The sequence below is a fragment of the Chiloscyllium plagiosum genome, unplaced genomic scaffold, assembly GCF_037043375.1.
Source record: "Chiloscyllium plagiosum isolate Xiang-an unplaced genomic scaffold, Cpla_swu_hap1 HiC_scaffold_10, whole genome shotgun sequence".
NCBI classification, from domain to species: domain Eukaryota; kingdom Metazoa; phylum Chordata; class Chondrichthyes; order Orectolobiformes; family Hemiscylliidae; genus Chiloscyllium; species Chiloscyllium plagiosum.
In genome coordinates this window covers 52277630-52302598 of record NW_028270148.1, presented here as the reverse complement: position 1 = coordinate 52302598, position 24969 = coordinate 52277630, and the positions used below count along the sequence as shown (strand labels likewise).

General features: G+C 42.2%; 1 protein-coding gene across 2 annotated transcripts in view; it reads left to right on the top strand.

Annotated features, from left to right (window-relative positions):
- vash2 (vasohibin 2) overlaps positions 1–24969 on the top strand; it is a 166665-nt gene that overhangs the window by 50834 nt on the left and 90862 nt on the right. For both annotated transcript variants that reach the window (XM_043695855.2, XM_087991340.1), the window contains exon 4: positions 24599–24673. In XM_043695855.2, the coding sequence (XP_043551790.2) occupies positions 24599–24673 (75 nt within the window). The remainder of the gene's footprint in view (positions 1–24598; positions 24674–24969) is intronic.

Sequence of the window (24969 nt, the reverse complement as noted above, 5' to 3'; positions counted from 1 at the left end):
TATTCTGCAGGCCAACTGTGGACGAGCAATAATTACATCTTTCCAACACTGTCTACTTCTAGGAAGCAGGAAAAAGACAAGCATTTTATTAGAGATGCAAAATATCCCTAAGATATTGCTCACTATTGTATGATGGATCCTCACTGCAGTTTATCATGGTGTAAAAAATTAACCACCATAATAGTCATTTAGCTTTCAGCCCAAAGAATACAGCGTCACCACCATGTACATGTTCAGGATAAATAGCCATTTACAAAGTCACTGATATTGGAATCTGTAACAATGCTACACTGATGGCCTATGTTACAATCTCAAATAACACTAAGAGCATTACATGGACCGATTCCAAAATTTACATCAAAATCATTTAGCATATAGTTGTATAATAGATAACTTCAAATTTCATGTCGTATTTGTAGAGTAACAAGGGAGGAGTTCTCAATGAATATTCATTACAATTCTGAAAAATACCTGTATGATTTGCCAATGATTTTGCAGTTTCATAATGTTGAAAAAATCAGTCTTCTGACTCTGTTGAATTTTTAACTTGTATTTTAAATTGTGAGCAGTATTATATAAACTGACTAACATCTATCAGGATCTGGAATATGGTTACACGGTTGCCTTGTTTGATGGTATTTCAAGCTCAGAAACAGGCCATTTAGCCGCATATTTCTCGCTTGTGCTTATGTTCTGCATGAACTTTCACCCACCCTTTTTCATCTAACCCTGTTGGCATATTTCTTTATTTCTCTCTTTATCTGTTAATGTAGTCCTTCCCCTGGAGTGACACAAATCATTCCTGATGAAAAGCTTATGCCCAAAACATCAATTCTGCTGCTCCTCAGATGTTGCCTGACTTGCTGTGCTTTTCCAGCGCCACACTTTTCGACACCAATTCTAAACACCTCATTGACTCTTCGTGTTAGTGAAGTCAGCTACGTAAATGCTCCTTTCTACCAAATTTCTCTTGGATTTATGAGGGATTGTCATCTGTGTTTTGGCTTCTCCTGCATGTGGAAGCGTTTCCAATATGTCCAATCCACCCCCAATTGCTGTCTTGAGGCCTATGCAGGGTAACTTCCCAGACTATCCCTCAACTAGAATTGACCAAATAAGGGCCTCACGGGAGATAGGTTCTTGTAAAATTGCTGGTAGGTCTGAGGTGGGCACCAGGGTGATGAAAAGGCAATTGGCGAAGTTTACAATCCACAACTGCTTCCACTTTCAGGAATCCTAAAATTCTTCCTGTCATGAGCAGTACTGTTCATTATATTCCAAGTGTGATTTAAGCAAGCTAATATGAAGTTTAAAATAACTTCTCTTTTGATTAATACTATAGGTCTGGAAATTAATCCTGGTAATTTCTTTAATTAACCAATGCCTTACAGCATCTGAGGAAAAGAGCGTTTGATGACAATGACTTGAAACCCTGTACCAAGCTTATGGTCTCCAGGGTTACAGTCTTTCCTGCTCTTCCATATGAGTCAGAGATATAAACAATGTACAGCAGACACTTCAAATCTCTTGGAATATCACCAGTGTTGAGTCCATGACCTATCCCAGGGCAACATTGATAGTATCAAGGCACTGGTTAAGATCATTGGGTGAGCCACCTCATCTGCATTTTTTACAAGACTCTGCAATTGAGCTGTCTACTTGATTGGGTGGCACAGTTGTAAGTACTGCTGCCCCACAGCACCAGGGACTTAGATTCATTTCAAACCTCAGGCGAGTGTCAGTGTGGAGTTTGCACATTCTCCCTGTGTCTGTGTGAATTTCTACCAGGCGCCTCCGGTTTCCTTCCAAAGTCCAAACATGTCCAGGTTAGCTGGAGCTGCAGACTGAGGTGGGATGGTGGTCTTTCAGATAGGTGCCACAACTCCTCTCGCCCAGTAAGAGCATACCCTCGTCCAGGCTCCAAAAGCCATTGCACTGAACAAGAGTTGCATTTGACTCGCGACATAAACGCTGTTTTTCTCTTCACAGATGCTGCCAGAGCAGCAGAACATTTCCAGCTCTTTGTGTTTCTGTTCCGAACATCACACAGAAGCCTGATCGATATGACCTTCCACATCAAACCCCAAGTAATACAGGAAAGAACTTGCATGCAGAAAACGACAGGAAGCGCCATGGATCCATTAGAAAGCAAGGTGTCACGAGTAGATGGAAGATTTGAGCCTGATTATTATGTCAAGTTGAATGGCAATGATAAAAAAACAGTCTGTTTAGGATATATTGGATTGAGATAGAGCTGCAGGTCTTCAGAAGCCATAAAGCTTAATTGTTCAGTAATCACAAGGTGGAGGTCAATTAGCATACAATTGATAATATCAAGTCAAGACAGAAACTGCTAGAAATAATCTGACCCCTGTGGAGAAAGTAATCAAGCTGTCAGATGTTGTGGGTTTGGGGGTTTATTGGAGTTTGTAAGAGTGGGTTACGTTGGCGTGTGGAGTGACCGAATTCGGCAGGAACCAAAGCAGTGATTTCTGGGTGGTGGCTTGAGATGCTGTGATTAAGATGATGTCATGTTTGAGGTGTGTTGAGCCTTGGACTATCCTGGGTGAGCTCCCTCGTAAGATATTTGTTTGTTGTGAGCATGAGCATAAGAATGTTGAAATTCTGACTAACTTCCAGTAAAAATCAGTGGCACGCAAGAGTTTTGTTGCCCCTGGTTCTCCTTTGTTTAAAGGTGGTGTGTATGAGTCAGCTTCATGCTGTTGTTTCTGAGGCCTGTGATGGAACAGGGGAATGGTAATTTGCATGGAGGCTTGGGATAGGCAAGGGTGAGTTCATGACAAGTGGTATATGGAGAAGGAGTAGGGGCATGGCAGAATTGAAGTAGGATCTAAGCAAGTACAGAGAGCGGGGATCACAGAGACAGTATTGGATGAAAGAACCTGGAGTCCTGCTTTTGATTGGAGTGTAGGAAACAGTAAGTCAAGGTATGGAAATGAGGGTGTTTTCTACATGTGGGTCCATCTCTGTTAATTGGCAGACTCCTTATAGAGCTTTGTGTTTACTTACATTATCTCATTTATCCTCACCGAGAATCATCTCGCACAATATCCTACACCATTCATGGAATGGTTAACTGAGCCTATACAAACACAGTCACATTCCACAGAGTGACAAACACGATAGTTGACATTAACATGGATGTCCAGTAAAGAGTGAATGCAAAAACCCACCATTGCTTCTTCTACCAAATATAGCCATAACTCTGCTATAGCCAACAAAATATCCCAGTCATGAGGCATTCCTGTGCATTTCGCTCTCTAAGTCTCAACAGTTAATAATGACGCCAGTAAATGTGAATGTAATGTGAAATATTTGCAAGTGAAATTTAAATTTGAAGAACATCCATGTAACGTTCATGATTTCAATAAGTTTTAATCCAGGAAATTACAGGCCTGTGAGCCTCATGGTGGTGGGAGAAAAATTACTGGAAAAGTTTCTCAGGGACAAGATCCATACACATTTAGAAGCAAATGGATTTATAAGTAATAGAACAACTGGTTTTGTATGGGGGAAGGCCGTGCCTCACTAACTTGATAGAGTTTTTTGAGGAGGTGACGAAGATGAGGGACAAGTGATGGATGTTGTCTACAAGGTCTTTCCTGGCAGACTGGTACAAAAGGTGAAGTCACATGTTATCAGAGGTGAACTGGCAAGATGGACGTAGAACTGGCTTAGTCATAGGAGATAGAGGGTAGCAGTGGAAAGATGCTTTTTGGAATGGAGGGCTGTGACTAGTGGTGTTCCACAGGGATCAGTGCTGGGACCTTTGCTATTCGTGATCTACATAAATGATTTGGAGGAAAATGATTGGTAGAGTTGTGGATAATGAGGAGGGTTGTCAGAGGATACAGCAGGTTACAGATCAGTTGGAGGCATGGGCCGAAAGTGGCAGATGGAGTTTAATCCAGACAATGTGAGGTGATGCATTCTGGAAGGTCAAGTACAAGTGGAAGTTATACAGTGAATGGCAGAACTGTTAGGAGTATTGATATGTAGAGGAATCTGGGTGTACGGGTCCATATATCACTGAAGGTGGCCATGCAGTTAGGTAAAGTAGTAAAAAAGGCCTATGACATGCTTTCCTTCATTGAAACGGGCATTGAGTAGAAGAATAGACAAGTTATGCTGCAACTTTATAAACTTTAGTCAGGTCACACTTGGAGTATTACGTACAGTTCTGGATGTTTTGGAGAGGGTACAGAAAAGGTTTACCAGGATGTTGCCTGGTATGGGGAATTTTAGCTGCAAAGAAATGTTGAGTAGACTGGGTTTGTTTTCAGTGTAACACAGGAGGTTGAGAGTGACCTGGTAGAAGTTTGTAAGATTGTGAATGGCAGGATAAAGTGGAAAGTATGAGACTTTTTTAGAGTTGAGGAGTCAATTACTAGGGACGCACAGATTCAAGGTATTGGGAGGGGAGGTTTAAAAGTGATCTGTGAGGCAAATTTTCCTCACAAAGGGTGGTGAGTGCCTGGAACATGCAGCCAGAGGAGGTGGTGGAAGCAGACACAATAGCAGCATTCAAGAAGCAGTCAAAAAGTGTGGTGCTGGAAAAGCACAGCTGGTCAGGCAGCATCTGAGAAGCAGGAGAATCGCCGTTTCGAGCATAAGCTCTTCATCACATTCCTGAACTATGAGTGTACCTGCACCTGACACAAAAAATGCAGAGTTCTCCATTTTCAAATAACCTCCTTTCTCTTCCCCCAACTCCCTTCTTAGCTCCTCCCCTTACCTTCCACTCCTCCCTGCCACCAACCGGATTCATTTCTCCCATTGACCAACCAGGTTGTACCCTCTGCCTGTCTTCACCTATCCCTACTTCACCACTCTGCCCTCACCACCCCTTTATCCGCAGCTGCTGTTACATCCAACCCCAGTCCTGAAGAAGGGTTACACCTGATGGATTGTAGCAGTTCAAGAAGGCAGCTGACTAGCAGCCAGGACAATGGATGAAATAAAATTGTACAGTAAATTTATATCCATCATCTGGCCACCATTGAAGGTTTTCCAACAATTGGAGCTCATACATGAAGAATGAGAATGTGGCCGAGATACCACAGCTTAACATAGTGGAGCCAAAAGGACCAGATTCAGAAGAGGAGGAGTCAAGATAGAAAATAGGAAGATCAACCAAGGCAGCACAAGAAAAGTATGACAGCGACAGGCCAAAATAATCAGTGTGGTGCAGCAGAGAGGGCAGTCTGTAACCATAGTAACATATTTGCATTGGGAACTGCTTGAGATTCTCTGCAGGCGAAACACAGCTGACTCCTCCAGCTGATAGGAATAACAATCAGTCACCTGAATGGTTATTAGCTGTCGCCCAAAGAACACAGTGTCAATGCCAGTCGTCGTGTCCTGATGAACAACATGTCTATTCTGTGGAATGACATTGATGTTATCATCAGCAGCTCAACAATGACAGCCTCTAATCATTCTGAAGTGTTGTCTTATAGCAACCAATACAACAGCACATGATAAAAGAGCACTGCACTGGACTAATTCTCCCATAACTAACCTTGCATTGCCCTCTTCTAACATTTAATCATTGTTACGCTCCCTCTAGGGACTGCCTATTTTTAAAAAGGAGTTCAACCTTCCATTCAGTAGCTGAAAGAATGACATGTCAAGGTTTCACGTTTTAAAACATCTACAACAAATGACTGCAAAAAGATGGTAGCTATGATGTGGAGGAGCAGGTGTTGGACTGGGGTGCACAAAGTTAAAAATCTTTGCTAGTGCTTCTAAATATACCTGTTGGACGATAACCTGGTGTGTATTTTTTAACATAAAAAGATGATTAGCTGAAAACTACCTTTATAATACTCCTTAATATTTTAAACCACAGGATGGAATACCTTTCTCCTTATTCCTAGCCTAACTTTAAAAAAAAAACACTTCAGAGATATACTTTTCAATGTTCCATATGAATGAAAACATTCAGTTTTCCCAGAACTAATCCAAAGTGATTCTGTTTATTTCTGTTCTTTTCTCAACCTGGTAATTTACCATCTTGGGACTTTCTTTCATCATGAGGTTTTTTTTTTCTGAAAGCACCTGTGGGCAGCTCTTCCAAAATGTTTTATCTCCCCGCAATTTTAGTATTTTCAATCTGAGTATGAGTTTCCGTCCAAATTGCCATGCGGCAAACCATAGAGACTATTTTTGGGCTCTAGCTGATGCCTCGCTCTCAGGTGCAGACAAGTATAAACCACTGTGTGTTGTGTTCAGTAATATTCTAGGAAAGCCTGCAGTCTGATCTTTACAGTGGCTTCCTCTGCATTGTTTTTCCAAAGTTATGTTAATTACACAAACCGTTTTTCCAGGAAAAAATACTAATCAGCTGTCTTTGAACTACGTAGACACTTAAGGCACAACTATTTACAACCTTACACTCGTATTGCTCCTGGGTGTTTGAGACTCTCAGTCTCCACAGTTTTTTTTTATTTCAAAAATATACTTTATTCATAAAATAATTTGATGGTCTGTACAGTTGGTCATGCCATACATACATAAACATTTACATACAGAGATCAGAATTTATCATTTGTATGTACAGGTCTGTACGTTTATCAATCATATATCCATATATTTAGCTGAGGCATCAGCAGAGCCCAAATGACTGCGTGGGCCCCCTGTTCTTCTTAGGCAGGCAGATGTTACACGGTGGTCTTTCCCCACCGCGCCTTGGCAGCAGCTGCCCCAAGCTTCAGCACGTCCCTCAACACATAGTCCTGGACCTTGGAATGTGCCAGTCTGCAACACTCAGTCGGGGTCAACTCCTTCAGCTGGAAGATCAACAGGTTTCGGACCGCCCAGAGAGCGTCCTTCACCGAGTTGATGATCTTCCAGGCACAGTTGATGTTCGTCTCAGGGTGCGTCCCGGGGAACAGACCGTAGAGCACGGAGTCCCGCATCACGGCGCTGCTCGGGACGAACCTCGACAAACACCACTGCATTCCTCTCCAGACTTCTTCTGCCTAGGCACATTCCAGAAGGAGGTGTGTGACAGTCTCATCCCCCCCGCAGCCACTTCGAGGGCAGCATGCGGTGCGGCTGAGAGTCCGGGCGTGCATAAAGGATCTCACAGGCAGACCCCTTCTCACCACCAGCCAAGCCATGTCTTGGTGCTTGTTGGAAAGTTCTGGCGATGAGGCATTCTGCCAAATGACTTTGACAGTCTGCTCATGGAACCGCTCGATAGGATCCGCCCTCGCCTTTTCCCGAAGGGTCTCAAGGACACTACGTGCTGACCACTTCCTGATGGACTTGTGGTCAAAGGTGTTTTTCTTCATAAACTTCTCCACGAAGATCAGGTGATACGGAACGGTCCAACTACTCGGAGCATTCCGCGGCAGCCAGGCCAGGCCCATCCTTCGCAACACCGAGGACAGGTAGAACCTCAGTACGTAGTGACACTTGGTGTTTGCGTACCGGGGATCCATGCACAGCTTGATGCAACCACACACAAAGGTGGTCATCAGGGTGAGGGTGGCATTGGGTGTACTTTTTCTCCCCCGTTGCCCAGATCTTTATACATCGAATCCCTTCGGACCCGGTCCATCTTTGACCTCCATATAAATTGGAAGATGGCCCGGGTGACTGCAGCGGCACAAGTTCTGGGAATAGGCCAGACCTGTGCCACGTATAATAGCAATGACAGTGCCTCACACCTGATGACCAGGTTTTTCCCTGCAATGGAGAGCGACCGTAGCTTCCATCTGCCCCGTTTCTGCCTCACTTTGCTGATACGCTCCTCCCAAGACTTGGCGCACGCCCCAGCACCCCCGAACCAAATACCCAGCACCTTCAGGTGGTCGGTCCTGACGGTGAAGGGGATCGAGGATTGGTCGGCCCAGTTCCCGAAGAGCATGGCCTCGCTCTTTCCTCAGTTTACCTTAGCCCCCGAGGCCCGTTTGAACTGGTCACATATGCACATGAGTCTGCGCACAGACAGCGGATCCGAGCAGAAAACGGCGACGTCATCCATATACAGGGAGGCCTTGACCTGCAGGCCCCCACTGCCAGGAATAGTCACCCCTCTCAGGCTCGCATCCTTCCTGATGGATTCGGCAAATGGCTCTATGCAACACACAAACAAGGCAGGAGAGAGAGGGCAGCCCTGCCTGACTCCAGATCTGACTGGGAAGCTATCTGATTCCCACCCATTGATTGAGACTGCACAGACAATGTTAGTGTAGAGCAGTCTGATCCAATTGCAGATTCCCTCCCCAAAGCCCATTTTGGAGAGAACATCTCTCATACATGTGTGTGATATCCTGTCAAAGACTTTCTCCTGGTCCAGGCTGATCAGGCAGGTGTCTAACCCTCTGTCCTGCACATAGGCGATCGTATCCCTGAGGAGTGCGAGACTCTCAGCGATCTTCCTGCCTGGTACAGCACAGGTTTGGTCAGGGTGAATCACCGACCCCAGAGCAGACCTGACCCGGTTGGCGATTACCTTTGACAGAATTTTGTAATCCGCATTCAGCAGTGAGATTATTAATGTGTCTTTTATTCCCTGGATTTAGAAAGTTGAGGGGTGATATGATCAATATCATAAACTGTACTGCAGTCATCCTGGCTGTGCACTGAGCTGATGGCTTTTCTTAGTGTGTCCTCAGATTTTAAACTCCATACGCACATTTGTATTGTCAAACATACAAAGTTAAGAGTTCGACAGTAATAAAGATCTATTTTCTCATCATCAGGACACGGCATCAGAGCAAATCCTCCCTTAAAATTGTTGTAGCATTCCTGAAAAGTACAACTTTAAATGAAGCAAAGCTAAGTGAATCAATTTTTCCCATTACAACCACAGAGACAGCTGTAGATTCTGTAGAAACTTACTCATGAGAAAAAATATTAAAACATTGTACCTCATAAGTTGAAATCCTTTATTTACAGTCTTTACAAATCCTTTATTTGTATCCTTTATTACAAATTCCTATATTTATGAAAGAAATAACTTATACAATAAGTTCTAAAAGAGAGAAATGTACTGACTCAGTATTAACTTCCAGCTCATCACCTTTCCAATCACATCCTCCCAGTTACCAACTTGCTGCCTCTCCCACTCCTCAATTCTTTGGCTTACTGGTTCTCAAACCTTCAGATCACCACAAAACGTGCTTTGGGACTCTCTCTCTCTTACCAATCAACCCTTCCGCTGAATTGCTTTAAAACCCTTGATATTCTTGTGAAAGTTGAATGGAGATAGCAGTGACCAAGGTTTTGTCCATCTGAACAGAGATTATCTCTCCTTTGTACTCCAGAGTCCTTGTGTAAAAGGCCAACATCCTATTCACCTTTTTAGCTTGCCTTTTGTTCCTGTACACTAGCTTCAATAAATTGGAGTGTGAGGTACCAACTCAAAGATGGCCGCCATGGTCCATCTGCACGTGCACAGAAACACCTGCAACACAGTTGCACCAAGCAGTGACAGTTTCATGCACACGTGCAAGTGATCTAGTGAATCCTGTTTTCCATCAAACCACCGCTGCTTTTTGTACACATTCATGAACTGACTTGCTTCAACTCTTCCTTTGCCAGATCGTCATCCAGATGAGGCCATGCTGAAGGCAACAGATTCTATGCAATTAATCACAAAATCAATGCTGCCGACTGGGAAACTCCTGGTCCTTCATATCATTGTTCAAGATGTGCCAATGGACAAAACAAATGATCCAATTAAATTGAAGCATCAGATAAAGATGAAAAACTTGCTCTGTTTTCATTCTCACCATGCTAATTTCTAAACCGCTGTAATTAGTAAGAGTGTAACGATAACACTCTGATGTCTTTCGTATGTGTGTGAGATACTCCACCTGGCAGTGGACAGCCTTAATGAAATATACACCTGAACTTCCAAATTCCTCTGATTAATATGAAGTGAAATTGTGATTGCAGATTTAATTGTGGCCTTATAAGATACCTGAGAACATCATTTGCTATCTGCACTGTGATAATAGAGTTGCAATTGTACTGCAATGCAGACCTGTATCTTTTATGCTTAGAGTCGATGTCGCAGTGTTTGATACTGCAACTTTATTCAGTCACTTGGAACTACAGCACATGTGATTAATGACCATCTCTCACTGCAATGAGCTGTTCAGAAACTTGTGTTTCCAATGATTTTTGCCAATAAAAGCTGCAGAGATTTTATTCACCTTCACAATTCCAATGTGAAAATGGCATGTGTTCCAGATTTTCAACCTATTTTTAACTCTTTGTTTAATTTTTGATTTTGGTATCAGTGTGGACTTCATGGTAAGAGTTCTCTTGCCCTCAGCTATACAGCGAGGTTAACAGCGGAGTCACAAAGCAGTGATTCATAAGAACTTACCAGAGAAACTCAAGTAGCTGAATAATCTAAATGACACCTGGTTTGGAGTTTGAAACTCACGGCTTCTGTAGTAAAAAGTGAGCATCTGAAAATTTTATATAACTTCCTTAGAATTCATTCTTCCTTAGAATGCATTCTACATTGGTATTAATAATCCATGCTGCTATTTACAGCTGTACCTTTAACAAGTGTTCTTTCTCATTCTTATTGAAGAGAATACATTAGACACATTCTTCCGCCATTTCATATTTAAAACATGAAGTCAGTTGCTCAGAATTCCTGGTACTTTCATACTGTAGTTGTGTTATATTTCTAGTTTGAGATCTTTGACTAATGTCTTACATGGCAGTCGAGGTAAAGTCATCATCTCATCCACGTTTGGGTAAAACTGTATCAAAATCTGGAAGTTTGAACTGAGTACGTTCTGGTCAGTGGAGCAAGGGCTATGGAGAGATAGTCATAGAGTCCTACAGCTTGGTGACAGGCCCTTCGACCTAAACTGGTCCATGCCGACCAAAATGTCCATCTACGCGAGCCCCATTTCTCTGCACTTGGCCCATATCCTTCTAAACCTTCCCTATCCATGTATTTGTCCAAATGCCTTGTTTTAAAATATATTTTTATTGAAAAAATAGATTTTTTAATATTACAACAAATACAAAAAAAATTCAAAACAGTACAAAGAAAGTAAGAAAAAATGATAAAAACCGAACCCGCCCTCATGTACAAATATATAAATGTACATAGAAAAATATATAATAAAAAATCCAATTAGCTATTTAAATAATAATCAACAACAAACTAATAAATAGTAATAACTCAACACAGCCAAACAAGCCACTCATACCTTCACAGTTCCTCCTCCCTGGATATTGGACTTGTAAAACACAGTAATTATGTCTATATAAAATCCCTTTTAGTATGGCAGATAAATCTGTGTCCAGGTGTTCCAAAAAGGGCTGCCATGTCTTATAAAAATTCTCAATCTTGTGGTGTACCATATTTGTGAGAAAGGGCAAGGGAATATGCTCCATAACAATCTTCTGCCAACCCAACAGGCGCGGGGGGGGGTGGGGGCTTGATGGGGTTTCAGACACCCAACCTGACAAGATATTCTTTCTTGCGCAGAAAGCGAGGATATTGAAAAGTTTTTTCTTATGCACATCTACAGGGAACACACTGGGCAGGCCCAAAAGAAGACAGCCTTACACCCAAAATCCTCCACCCTTACACCCAAAATCCCTTCCATTGCACCTGCCACAGCGCTCCAGTATGTTTGAAGCCTACCACAGGACCAGAGACAATGGGTAAGAGTGCCCATACAAACCTTGCACTTGGGACAAGTTGAAGATGCCCCTGGTTTAAATTTTGACAGACAGACCAGAGCTAAGTGGACCCTATGGTGAATCTTTAACTGTAAACATGGGTCCTATTGCAAATTGATATCTTTATTGCGTTTTCCCAAATATCTTCTCATGCCTCTGAAGAGACTCAACACCTGGCTCTCTCTCCCACACCCTGCAGAGTCGATCGAATTCATCTGAGGGGGCACTCCCCAATTGATGATATGAAGTGCTAACAGAAAGTGTACTCTTAGCACTGAGCAATCTCCTCTCCATGTCGGATTTGTAGGGATCAATCAAAAGTGTAGTTTTTTTTGAATAAAATTCCTAACTTGAAAGAAGCAAAAGAGGTCCCTGTTAGAAAGCTCGTATTTCCATGCTAACTGATTGAAAGACATCATTGTGTCTCCCTCAAATAAATTGCCCATCTAAGACACACCACTAGCTGCCCAACATTTGAATCCTGAATCCATCATCCCGGTTGAAAACCCGGCATACCCACTATAGGCGTAAAAGAAGATGTTTTGTCAGTTTTGCCTTTGCTGTGCCGAATTGCCCTCCATGCAATTGATAACTATTGCGTTATGGTAATATTCCCTAACTGTCCTCATTTTGTCCAGAAACAGCAAGCTAGTATGGGGGCACCCTGCCTGGGATACTTAGCTATCTAACCATATTTAAAAAGCGTCCCCACAGGCCCACTCACTCACATAGGATAAAAGCAAGCTTAGTTGCTGGTTTTAATGTCCGGAAGGACCATTCCCCCATCTGTGAATTGGTTGCAGTTTAGCTAATTTAATGAGAGGCCGCTTACAATGCCAAATAAAGGAGCTGAACCATCCGTTCAGTCTCCTGAATGTTTGCTTATTGAAAGTCGGGGGAACATCCGTTCAGGGTATAGCAAACGGGGGAGAATATTCATATTAATAAACAGTATCTGACCCAATCATGAGACCGGAAGCGCCTGCCATCTTTGAAGGTCTTATTTGATTTTGTCAAATATTTGAACAAAATTGGCTTTGAACAACCGATCCAAAACTGGAGTAATGAATATGCCCAGATACACAAAACCTCCCTGTGATCACTTAAATGGGAATTGATATTCACCCTCAAGCCCTAGCTCCTTCGTAAGACCACCCATAGGCACAGCCTCTGATTTTGCAAGATTAATCTTGTACCCCGAAAAGGCATCAAACGTGCTGATGCATTGTATCAGGCAAGGCACCGAAACTGCTGGATTTGACAAAAAAAAATTAGGACATCATCCGCATACAACCAAATCTTATGTAATTTTGACCTAACCTCTGGAGCTGATATATTAGGATCCCCAAGAATGGCCTCCACCAATGGTTCAATCACCAAAGTAAAAAGCAGTGGTGAAAGGGGACAGCCCTGCCAACTGCCCCTAAAAATGTTAAAATTGCTTGATCGTACCCCATTGGTGATGACCACAGCGAGAGGTTCACTGGAGAGAATCTTTACATCTTATAAACACTTTGCCCAAACCAAATTGCTCCAGAGTTCAGAAAAGGTACGGTCGTTAAACTTGGTCAAATGCCTTCTCTGCATCTAGAGAAATCGCCAATCCCTGTATTGACTGCTGTTGACATGCTTGAATTACATTAATCAGCCTCCTAACATTATTGGAGGATCTGCGGCCCTTTATGAAGCCCGTCTGATCCTCTTAAACAGTGGAAGGTAACACAGTCTCCAGCCTTAACACAAGAGTCTTAGAGAGGACTTTAAAGCCCACATTTCAGAGTGAAATGGGCCTGTATGAAGCACAGTCCTCTGGGACCTTTCCTTTTTTAAGAATAAGCAAAATATTGGCTTCTCTTAGAGATGGCTGGAGACAATCATGGCTGTATGATTCATTAAACATATTAAGCATTGGGCCTGACAATATGTTTATAAATTCCTTCTAGAATTCACTTGGATGTCCATCAGGACCAGCTGCCTTCCCACTCTGAAGCTGCTTCACAGCCTCCTGCATCTCTTGATCTGATAAGGGAGCATTGAGAAAGGACTCTTGTTCAGGGGTCACGCCAGGGAGCTCCAGATCCTTAAAGAAAGATTCCATTTTGGCCTGCCTCTCCTTACAACTCTCAGATTAGTATAACTTAGAGTAGAATCTCTGGAATGCCACCTTAATCTTTTTGGAGTCACATGTTAGGTTCCCAGACCCCTCCCTAATCGACATAATGGTTTGAGGGGCACTCCTTTTCCTGGCGAGATATGCTAAGTATTTGCCTGGCTTGTCACCACGCCCATATAACCTTTGATTTGCAAAGGTAAGCTCCTTCTTTGTTGTCTGTGTGAGCATGGAATTTAATACAGACCACAGCGCCGTAATCGTCTGTAGCTTCACCACAGAGGATCTGTCAAAGTAGACCTTCTCGGCTGCCTTCAATCATGCTTTGAGGAGATGCTGCTGCTCGCCTTCTGCCGCTTCCTACTGGCAGAGTAAGAAATAACTAACCCCCTGGCATAGGCTTTGGCAGTTTCCCAAAGGATGGATAGGCTACTAACCGAGCTTGAGTTAATGTTTAGGAACACCCGAAATTCCCTAGAAAAGTACTCCACAAACCTATTATCCTTAAGGGTAAAGGAATTTACTTGCCAGTACCTCAAACCCACTTAACGTCCTTAATCTTAAACATCAGATACACTGGAGTGTGATCAGAGATGATAATATTACCAATCGTACAAGATACCACCAAATCAAGGGTTGCCACGAGATTCAGAAAAAAATCAATCCTGGTGTGACATCTGTGCAGATTAGAAAAAATAATAAAATCCCTGCCTGTAAGGTGGATACGCCTCAAAACATCCACCAAGCTTAACTCCACACACAGATCCACTAATTGTTTAGTTTGTACAAGGGTTATCGAGGGGCCTTTGGGCAACCTGTCTACTGTGGGATCCATGAGACAGTTGAAATCTCCCCCTATCATGATATGCTGGGACTCGAGATTGATCAGTTCAGAAAAAGCATCTACCAAAAATTTGAGGGGATGAGCTGGAGGGCAATAAACATGTAAAACACCATATTCTTCCCCATTTATCAGGGCTTTAAGAATTACAAACCTCACGTATGTGTCTTTAACACACTTTATTAACTTAAATGGGAGATTCTTCCTAACCAATATAGCCACTCCCCTACTTCTGGTATTAAATGATGAAAAATAACCCCTATCAAGCCATTCTGCTGTAGTTTCAAATGCTCCCTATCATCCAAATGTGCCTCCTGTAACAAAGCAATATCCACCTTCTCCTTTCTAAGACTCAAAAGTACCTTCTTCTTCTTATTGGTGAGTGACTCCCCTTGGTATTCCAGGTACACCATTTAATCATGCCATTAGCCATAACCTTCTGCAGTAACATCTAGATTCCAGAGAGGAAGAACTCGAACCACAAATCGCCAAGCCTTAGTGTCACAAGATCCATCGAACATAAAAGCTACATAAACTAAAACCACTATATTTAACAAACCTACAAAACTATCAAAGATTAAAAACAATAAAAACCAAAAAACAAACCAACATATAAAGCACCAATGGTGCTGAATAGGGGAACTTACCCCCTGCCCGAAGGGGGCAACTACCCATCCCAAACTGTTCATAAGTAGGCATCTAGCCATCCCAACCATTTTCCCTCCTCCTAGCTAGACCCGCATTGCCAACACAAGCAGAAAAGAAAGTAAATACACCATGGAATAGCAATATGAATAAAGAAAAAATTTTTAAAGAAAAAAGGGGTAAATACCTCACCCATCCTCTGGTATAACGTGACTTAGAAATTAAAAGTACATATCTCAACTGCTGCCAAACATAGTTTAAACCAAATTATTACCAATAAAAAAAGGAAAAGAAATCTCCAACTAGACTTCCTCTGTTTTGTTGAAAAAAACAGATATATCCAAACAACACTGCTATTTGTACATACTAAATTGTTTAGATTAGGTTAATTTGTCCACAAAGTCTCTTGCCTTCTCTGACATATCAAAGAGATGTACAGATCCATCTTAGGTGGGCTGAAGCACCGTCGGATACCTCAGAGCGTACTGGATCCCAAGCTCCCTCAGTCTTCTGTTGATGCCGTCGTGGGACTTTCTTTTCTGGATCACTGCCGCTGAAAAGTCCTGGAAGAAAATGATCTTAGAGCCCTCGTAAACTTGGGCCTTCTGATCCTTTCCCTGGATTCTGGAAGCTTCCACGACTCTCTCCTTATCTTTGCAGTGATGGAACTGTACCAGGACAGGACGAGGACATTAGCCCAAACCTAATGTCGGTGCCGTGGCCTGGTGAACCCTCTCGATCTTCAAGCCTCACAATGCAACCTCCAAGTTAAGGAATTTCGGCAGCCCGTCCTCAATAAATTCTGCTCACCTTCCTTACCCTCAGGCAGACCGACGATCTGAATATTCTTTCTCCTGTCTCTGTTCTCAAGATCATCCACTTAGTCACGCAAACTACAGATCTGCATCTCCAGGGCTTGGATCCTATCCTCCGAGGAACTGGTATCAGCTTCCACCACTGTGACTCTGTGTTCAACCTCATCTGTCTTCTTTTCCAGGTCTCCCAGCTGATGCTCATGCTTCTGTAGCATGACAGAGATCAGGGCCATTTTCTCCTCTATCTGTTTAGCCAGCATCTCACGAGATTTCACAAGCTCATTCGTCAGGGCCTGGTAAGTAATCGAGTCTGAGGATCTTGAGGATCCGGCCTCGGATGCTCCTCCTCCCTTCTTCAGCATCTCTGGACGGCAAGGAACACAGGTAAGTTAACTTTTCACAGTTTGCTGGGACTCCACGACCTTTCTAGAGTCCCATGATATCACAATGGTCCGGGCTGGGCAGGTTAGAAATCCATCCCTCTTGTGTTGTGGTGCTGAGCTCTGCAACACGATCCTCCTAGATCACCGCCATCTCGGATCCCCTCCAAATGCCTTTTATACGTTGTTAATAACCCGCCTTAACCACTTCTGCTGGCAACTCATTCCATATGCATACCACCCTCTATGAAAAAGTTGCCCCTCAAGTTCCCATTTATTCTTACTTTAAACTGATGCCTTCTTGTTCTCGATTCCCCAACCCAGGTAAATATGCAGATTCGATTCTACAAGAGCAGAGGTGTACTGCTGAGGCTGTATAAAGCTCTGGTCAGACCACGTTTGGATGATTGTGTTATCTGAAGAAGGATGTGCTGGCCTTTGAGAGGTCCAGAGGTGGTTTACAAGAATGATCCCGAGGATGAAAGGCTTGTCATATGAGGAGCAATTGAGGACTGTGGGTTTGTACTCAATGGAGTTTAGAAGAATGAGGAAGATTGAAACATGCAGAATACTGAAAGTCCTGCATAGAGTGAAGGTGGGGAAGATGTTTCCATTAGTAGGTGAGACTAGGACCTGAGGGCACAGCCTCAGAATGAAGAGACGATCATTTAGAAGTGAGATGAGGAGAAATTTCTTCAGCTACAGGGTGGTTAATCTGTGGAACTCATTGCCACAGAGATTAGTGGAGGCTAAATCATTGAGTGTTTTTGAAATAGAGATAGATAGGTACCTGATTAGTAAGGATATCAATGGTTATGAGGAGAAGGCAACAGAATGACGTTAAGAAATATATTAGCTATGAATGAATGGTGAAGCAGACATGAACCAAATGGCCTAATTCTGCTCTTATATGTTATGGTATAATATAGATTGCCCTTACTTTTGAGTAATCTGCCTTGTTAGATCCCCAGCGTATCCTTGCCACGTTTATATTGGTTCACGCTGGCATAGAGTTGCATTTTGTCCTTTTGTGCAGTGACTAATCTTAAAGGAACAACACCAAACCAAAAACAAGCATACCTCACTTTTTCACCTCAAAGTGGGACCCCATATTTCCGCTTCCACCTTAACTAGAAAACCAGGAAGGTTCAGCTAATTCCAGATTAGCCTGTGATTTGATTGACCAAAGGAATTAGCACCAAAACCAGGAAGTATCCAGAAGTGAAGTTAAAAAGAGTCCTTGCCATAAATGTTCTTGAGTTTATGTAACAGCCCCACCTCATTATAGAATCTGTGTTTTATGATCCTGCTCCACAGATGAAGGAGCAGCACTCCGAAAGCTACTACTTCCAAATAAACCTGTTGGACTATAACCTGGTATTGCATGATTTTTAACTTTGTCATTATAGAAGAGCATTCTTTTGTGAAAGAAGCCAGTTGTAAAATGCATTATATCAAAAATCACAATTTGTATTTATATACAAATGTCATGTAACAAAGTGTCTCAAGATGCTTCACATGAATGTCTTCAAACAAAACGTGACACTGAGCACAGAGACAGTGGTTGAAAAAGCCAGATTTTAAGGAATTCCAAATCTTAAAACCTTGGTAACTGAAAGCATGGCTAGCAGTTGTGCGATGATTAAATTAGGAATACATGGAAGGCCAGAATTAGAGGAAATACAGAAATATGAGAGGTGTATGGGGCAGGAGAAGGTTATAAATATTGAGGTAGATAAAAAGAAGAATTGGAAAAGGAAGAATTGGTTTTAAACCAAGGTATTGCTTAACCCAGTATCAATGTTGGTCAGCAAACACAGGCCAGTGGGAAATTGGTTTGAGTAAAGATGTGGACAGATCTTAATTACTTCAAGTTTATGGAGGTTAAAATGGAGGGAGCTGGCCTGCAGATGAGCCAAGGCTGAGATAGAATCAGATGATGTTATGGTGGTGGAAATAGGTTGTTCTTATGATGATATTGACTGTGTGGTCAGAAACTTATCTCGGGATCAAATATGATGCCAAGGTGCAAGGAACAGACCGATTCAACCTCAGGCCATTCCAAGGAGAGGAATGGAATGGTGGCTGCTGAATTTTATAGTGCAGTCTGAAAACCACGGATTCGGTTTTTGTGATATTTAAATAGGGTACACTTCAACTCATCTATCACTGCATGTTGGAGAAGCAGTTTCATAATCTGCAGACCGTGGAGGGATTGAGGATGGAGTTTGTCAAGTAGAGCTGGGTGTTGTCAGCAGCCATATGGAACCCAAGACATTGATTTCAGATGATATGCCAAGAGACATCATGTAAATGAGAAGATGGGACCAGGAACAGTTCCCTGAGGGATACAGTAATAATGGTTTAAGGCTAGAAGAGAAGCCATTATATGTGATTCTCTGGCAGTGTCTGGATCACTAAGAATGGAACCAGGTGAAAGCAGTCCCAGCCAGCTGGACAATAATACAAAGACTTGGAGGAGTGTAATGTGGCTAAGCATATGAAAGACTGCAGACTGATTAAGAAAGACAAGGAGGGAAAATTTACTTATGTTGTAGTCACATGGCATGTCTTGTGTGATTAGTTAAGATGCCTGGGCAGTAGCAGAACCTTATTGAATGTTTCAAATGTAGAGTTCTGTAAAATACTTGGTTTGGGAGTTGACAAGGTGTTAATGGAGAGAAAATCAGTTTCAGGAATTGGATGTAACTTTGCAATCCCTTACTCTGAGATTATATCCTGTATTCCACAAGACAAAACAACCTCTCCGCATCTTTTGCGTCAAACCCCCAAAGAATCTTATAATATTTCAATAAGGTCTTCTCTCATTATTCTAAACTCCAGTGAGTAAAGGCCCAAATTACTCAACTTTTGCTCATAAGAAAATCCCTCCATACTTGTGGCCAATCTAGTGAGCCTTCTCTGGACTGCCTTCAATGCCAACACCCTTCTCCTTATGTAAGAGGATCTCAACTGTTCATAGTATTCCAGGTGTGGCCTGACTAGTGTCTTGCATAGTTTTACACAATCAAGTGCATCTCATGGCGACATGGGAAGTTAGGGAGGAAATTGCAGGTCCCCCAGCAGAAACTTTGTATTATTTATACCATTGGTGAGGTGTTGGGGGACCAGTGGGTGGCTAATGTTGTGCCTTTATTTAAGTAAAGCAATAAGGAGAAGGCTGGGAACAATAGATCTGTGAGGGAGACATCGGTAGTGAGTAAGTTGTTGGAAGTGATTCTGAAAGAAAGGATTTACATGCATTGGAGAGGGAAGGACTGATTAAGGATAGCTAGCAAGGTTTTGCGTGAGGGAATGATACCTCACAAACTTGATTGAGTTTTTTGAGGAAATAAGCAGAGCAGTAGATGTTGTTTAATTCGACTTCTGTAAAGCCTTTGATAAGGTTTTGCATTGTAGAATAATTAGTAAAGTTAGATCACATGGGATTCAGTGTGAGCTTGTTAATTAGATACAATATTGGCTTATGATTGGAGACAGATGGTGGTGGAAGGTTGTTTTTCAGACTGGAGGGTTGTGACTAGCAGTATTCCACAGGGAATGGTACTAGGTCCACTTTTATTTGTCATTTTTATAAATGATTTGAATGAGAATATAGGAGGCATGGTTTGTAAGTTTGCAGATGACACCAAAATTAGTGGTAGAATGGACATTAATGTTATCTAAGAATACAAAGGGATCTTGAGCAATTGGGTCAATGGCTGAGGAATTTCAGATGGAGTTTATTTTGGATAAATGAGAGGAATTGCGTTTGGTAAAACAAACAAGAGCAGGACATTTACAATTCATGGTAGGACCCTGGGTAGTGTTGTAGGACAGAAAGACCTAGGGGTTCAGATACATAAATCTTTAAAATTTGCATCTCATGTAGATAGTGTGTATAAGAAGGCATTTAGCATGCTTGAGAAAAGGACTTGAGATGCCATGTTGAGGTTGTACAGGACGTTGGTGAGGACTTTCTGGAGTGCTGTGTGCAGCTCTGGTTGTCTTATTATAGGAAGAATATTACGAAACTGGAGAGGTTACAGAAAAGATTTATCAGGATGCTGCTGGAAGTGGACGGTTTGAGTTATCAAAATAGGCTAGAACTTTTTTCAAGATTAGAGCGGTACTGGAAAGGCTGATGAAGGAGTCCTGTCTGAAACGTTGATTTCCTGCTCCTCAGAGGCTGCCTGACCTTCTGTGCTTTTCCAGTACCACTCTAATCTAGACTCTAATCTCCAACATCTGCAATCCTTTCTTGTGCCTGGAACTTTTTTCACTTGAGCATCAGAGATTGAGGGGTGACATTATTGAAGTTTATAAAATCTTAAGGTGAAAAGCAAAGGTCTTTTCCCAAAGGTGGGTCAGTTCAAAACTAGAGAGGCATACTTTTAAGTTGAGAAGAGAATGATTTGAAAAGGGGAAACATTTTTACAGAGAGAGTGGTTGGTGTGTAGAATGAACTGCCAGAGGAAGTGATAGATGCAGGTACAGTTATAACATTTAAAAATCTTGGGTTACCTCAGATTACAACAGGATCTGGACCGGATGGGCCAATGGGCTGAGAAGTGGCAGATGGAGTTTAATTCAGATAAATGCCAGGTGCTGCATTTTGGGAAAGTAAATTTTAGCAGGACTTATACACTTAATGGTAAGGTCCTAGGGAGTATTGCTGAACAAAGAGACCTTGGAGTGCAGGTTCATAGCTCCTTGAAAGTGGAGTCGCAGGTAGATAGGATAGTGAAGAAGGTGTTTGGTATGCTTTCCTTTATTGGTCAGTGTGTTGAGTACAGGAGTTGGGAGGTCATGTTGTGGCTGTACAGGACATTGGTTCGGCCACTGTTGGAATATTGCATGCAATTCTGGTCTCCTTCCTATCGGAAAGATGTTGTGAAACTTGAAAGGGTTCAGAAAAGATTTACAAGGATGTTGCCAGGGTTGGTGGATCTGAGCTACAGGGAGAGGCTGAACAGGCTGGGGCTGTTTTCCCTGGAGCGTCGGAGGCTGAGGCGTGACCTTATAGAGGTTTACAAAATTATGAGGGGCATGGATAGGACAAAGTCTTTTCCCTGGGGTCGGGGAGTCCAGAACTAGAGGGCATAGATTTAGGGTGAGAGGGGAAAGATATAAAAGAGACCTAAGGGGCAACTTTTTCACGCAGATGATGGTACGTGTATGGAATGAGCTGCCAGAGGATGTGGTGGAGGCTGGTACAATTGCAGCTTTTAAGAGGCATTTGGATAGGGATATGAATAGGTAAGGTTTGGAGGGATATGGGCCGGGCGCTGGCAGGTGGGACTAGATTGGGTTGGGATACCTGGTCGGCATGGACGGGTTGGACGGAAGGGTCTGTTTCCATGCCGTACATCTCTATGACTCTAAGTACATGAATAGGAAAGGTTTGGAGAGATGTGAACCAGGCACAGGCAGGTTGGCTTAATTTAGTTTGGGAACATGGTCAGCCTGGCTTGGTTGGACCGAAGAGTCTATTTCCATTCTATATGACTCTATGACTCTGTTGGACGTCTCTACACTTATACTCCATTCCCTTTGAAACAAAGGCCAATAGTCCGTTTGACTTCCCCAGTACCTGCCAAACTTGGATGCTAGCTTTTTGTGAGTCATGCATTAGGAACCCCCAATTCCCTCAATCCATGTTTCAGCTTTCTGCAGTATGTCTCCATTTAAATAATATTCAGCTCTTTTATTCTTCCTGGCAAAATGCATGATCTCACATTTCCCTCAATTATATTACATCTGCCAAGTTTTTGCTCACTCACTCAAACAGTTTACATCCCTCTGGACTCTCTTTCTTTGTGTATTCCTCACTATTTGACTTCCCATCTATTTTTGTGCCATTCCAAATCAGGCGACGGTACATTCACTTCACTCATCCTAGTCATGGAAGGATATGCTGAGCATTCCTGAATGTGTTCGATGGAGAAGAAGCTGGTTATCATTGCAAGATGAGCTTGTTGAGAGCGTGAGGGGAAATGGAGGAGAAAATGGAGATTAATGTGAGTTTAGGTCTAGAACAGGGCACTCTTTAGAATAAATATGGTTGTGTGAGCCAGGGGGAAGGCAGATCTTCATGACAAAGAAGACCACAAGCTTGACACACCTGATATTAGAGGTGAAGGAGCTAGGGGAGATGGGTTATCATTCATCTGGACAAACTGAATCATGAGCTACTTTTGCATTCCAAGATAATCCTGTATAATGCACTATTTTGGTGGAAGATGGCAAGGCCCAATGGTTCTGCTGGATTTTTTAATAGCTCTGACTCCTGTAAATAGAATCCTGACATTGTTACTTTTAGAGTGTTACATTCGGGTCACTGTGCAAATCACTCCAGCCTGAGTCAGTTAATCCATCTTCACAAAATAGATGAACTGAACTGGGATTGACACATGTAGTCCCTATCTGCTGGCCTTGTTTTAATCAATCAAGAAACTTATGGCAAATGTTGATTATTGATTTCAGATAAGTAATTGGATTTATGCCACTCTTGTCATTAAATCAGTTCCGTGACAGTTCAAATCCAATTTGCCCTCAGATGTAGAGAAATATATTGATGTTAGACAAGAGAACTGGGTCATTCAGCCCAACCCCTCTGTTATGGACCAGGCTAGACCCCCTCAAAACATGTCAAAAAATTAGCCCAAACCCTAACTTTGCCAGTTGTCTTAAGCAGGTGTAATGCTGATACTCCAGGAGCAGCTGGTCAAGCCACTTAGTTTTAAACAAAACAGAATTTATTTACAATATTACAAAATGAAACACAATCAAAAGAAAACAGAATACCGAATAACTTAACCTGTCCCAAATCCCAATAGATGATCCTAATTTAATGATGCTATTTCAAATACTTGCAACAATCCCCATAAACACCCCTTGGCACAAAAGGTAAAAGCAAACACAGGGTCTTACAGGAGCGAGAGAGAGAGATATGATAGCATGGAACACCCTCTTCCATGTACCTGTTCCTTGGATCAGCAGCCTCAAAACTGCTTTCAGTGAATAGCCAGACTGCCAAAACCAAACCAAACCAGAGAAAAGCTGAGCTGGGAGAACTGGCCACTCCCCTTTTATTGTACAAGTGTTTCTAAAAAAAACTTGAAAGCCTTTTTCCTGAGGCAGTATCTGTTAGCTATAATCAAATTGGCCTAGAACCCATCCTAGCCCAGATTTTCCAGAACCTATATTTTTACGACCTCCCGGGAAAAAAACCAAGGACAGCATAACCTTGTTAAAGGAACAGCATCATCACTCTCTCTCTCTCTCTCAGTGTTTACCATCCCATATGAAAATAATCCTAAACACATTTGCTTTCTCATTCTCTTAGTCCTATTTGCTGTGTACCAATCCAGTTTGGTCTTAAATATTGACATGGAGCCATGGCATAAAAGTACCAATCTACCATCAGACAGGCATTAGCTGGCCAACACCCAAGTTTCATCTTGCCTGATTTTAATGGAAAGAAGCCTTGAGCAAATTGTAAAACAAGCACATTATGTCAGTGTAGCTTGGTAGATTGGCCTGAATTGTGGAAGTTTCTCGCCCCATTCCAGGGCTTGAGTACAATTCTTCGGCTGACAATGGGTACAGGACAGAGAGAATGTTGTGGTGCTGTCTTTTGGAGGTATAATTTGAAGAGACATCCTGAATAACATTTATATCTCAACCAGTACCCTAAGAACAGATAAACTGTTTTTATCTTGCTGTTTTTTGTGGGATCTTGCTGTGTAAATTAACAGCCATGCTTCCCGCTATAGCAGGAGTGATAACATTTCATAATTAACAAATTGGCTGTAAAACACTTTGGAACATCTTGCTGAGGTTGAAGGTGTGGTATAAATCCAAGTTATTTTCTGTTTTATTCATAACCGTACAGGAATTATTGTTTTCCATTAGCAGTTACTCTTGGAACTGAACTGAATGCCGTTTATCTATTCAGCTTGCTATTTTGCGCCAGTTTTAGTCTCTTGTAAAGAAAGGAGAAAATTCCAAAATTGCAGATAATGCTTAGTTTCTTTTTGTTTGCTGCCTATTTGAAGAATTTGTTTATTTTTACTGATGCTAATTATTTTCCTCTTCCTGTACTCCTCAGGTTAATGGACACAGCCAGAGAAATGACGCGTGAATCATTGCCAATTAAATGCCTTGAAGCTGTGATTCTTGGAATGTATCCTTATTTGATCGGTTTACTTAGCTTTTCTGAGCCATTTTGTTTGCTAAATATTCATTAAATGGAATAATCCATGCACTAGGTCTATGAAAATTGATATTAAGCTCCAAGGAAGGTCATGTCAGGCAGTCCTGTTGCTAGGAAACCAAAGGAGAATTCCTGTGCAAGAAGCCAGGAATATGAAATATTTACGCAAGAGTTCATTTTGTTCCATCGATTATCATCAAGTCATTTAAATTGGGTCAACTGCCAGCTGCTTGAAAAAGCTGGATAGATTAAAGTTTTAACTCTTG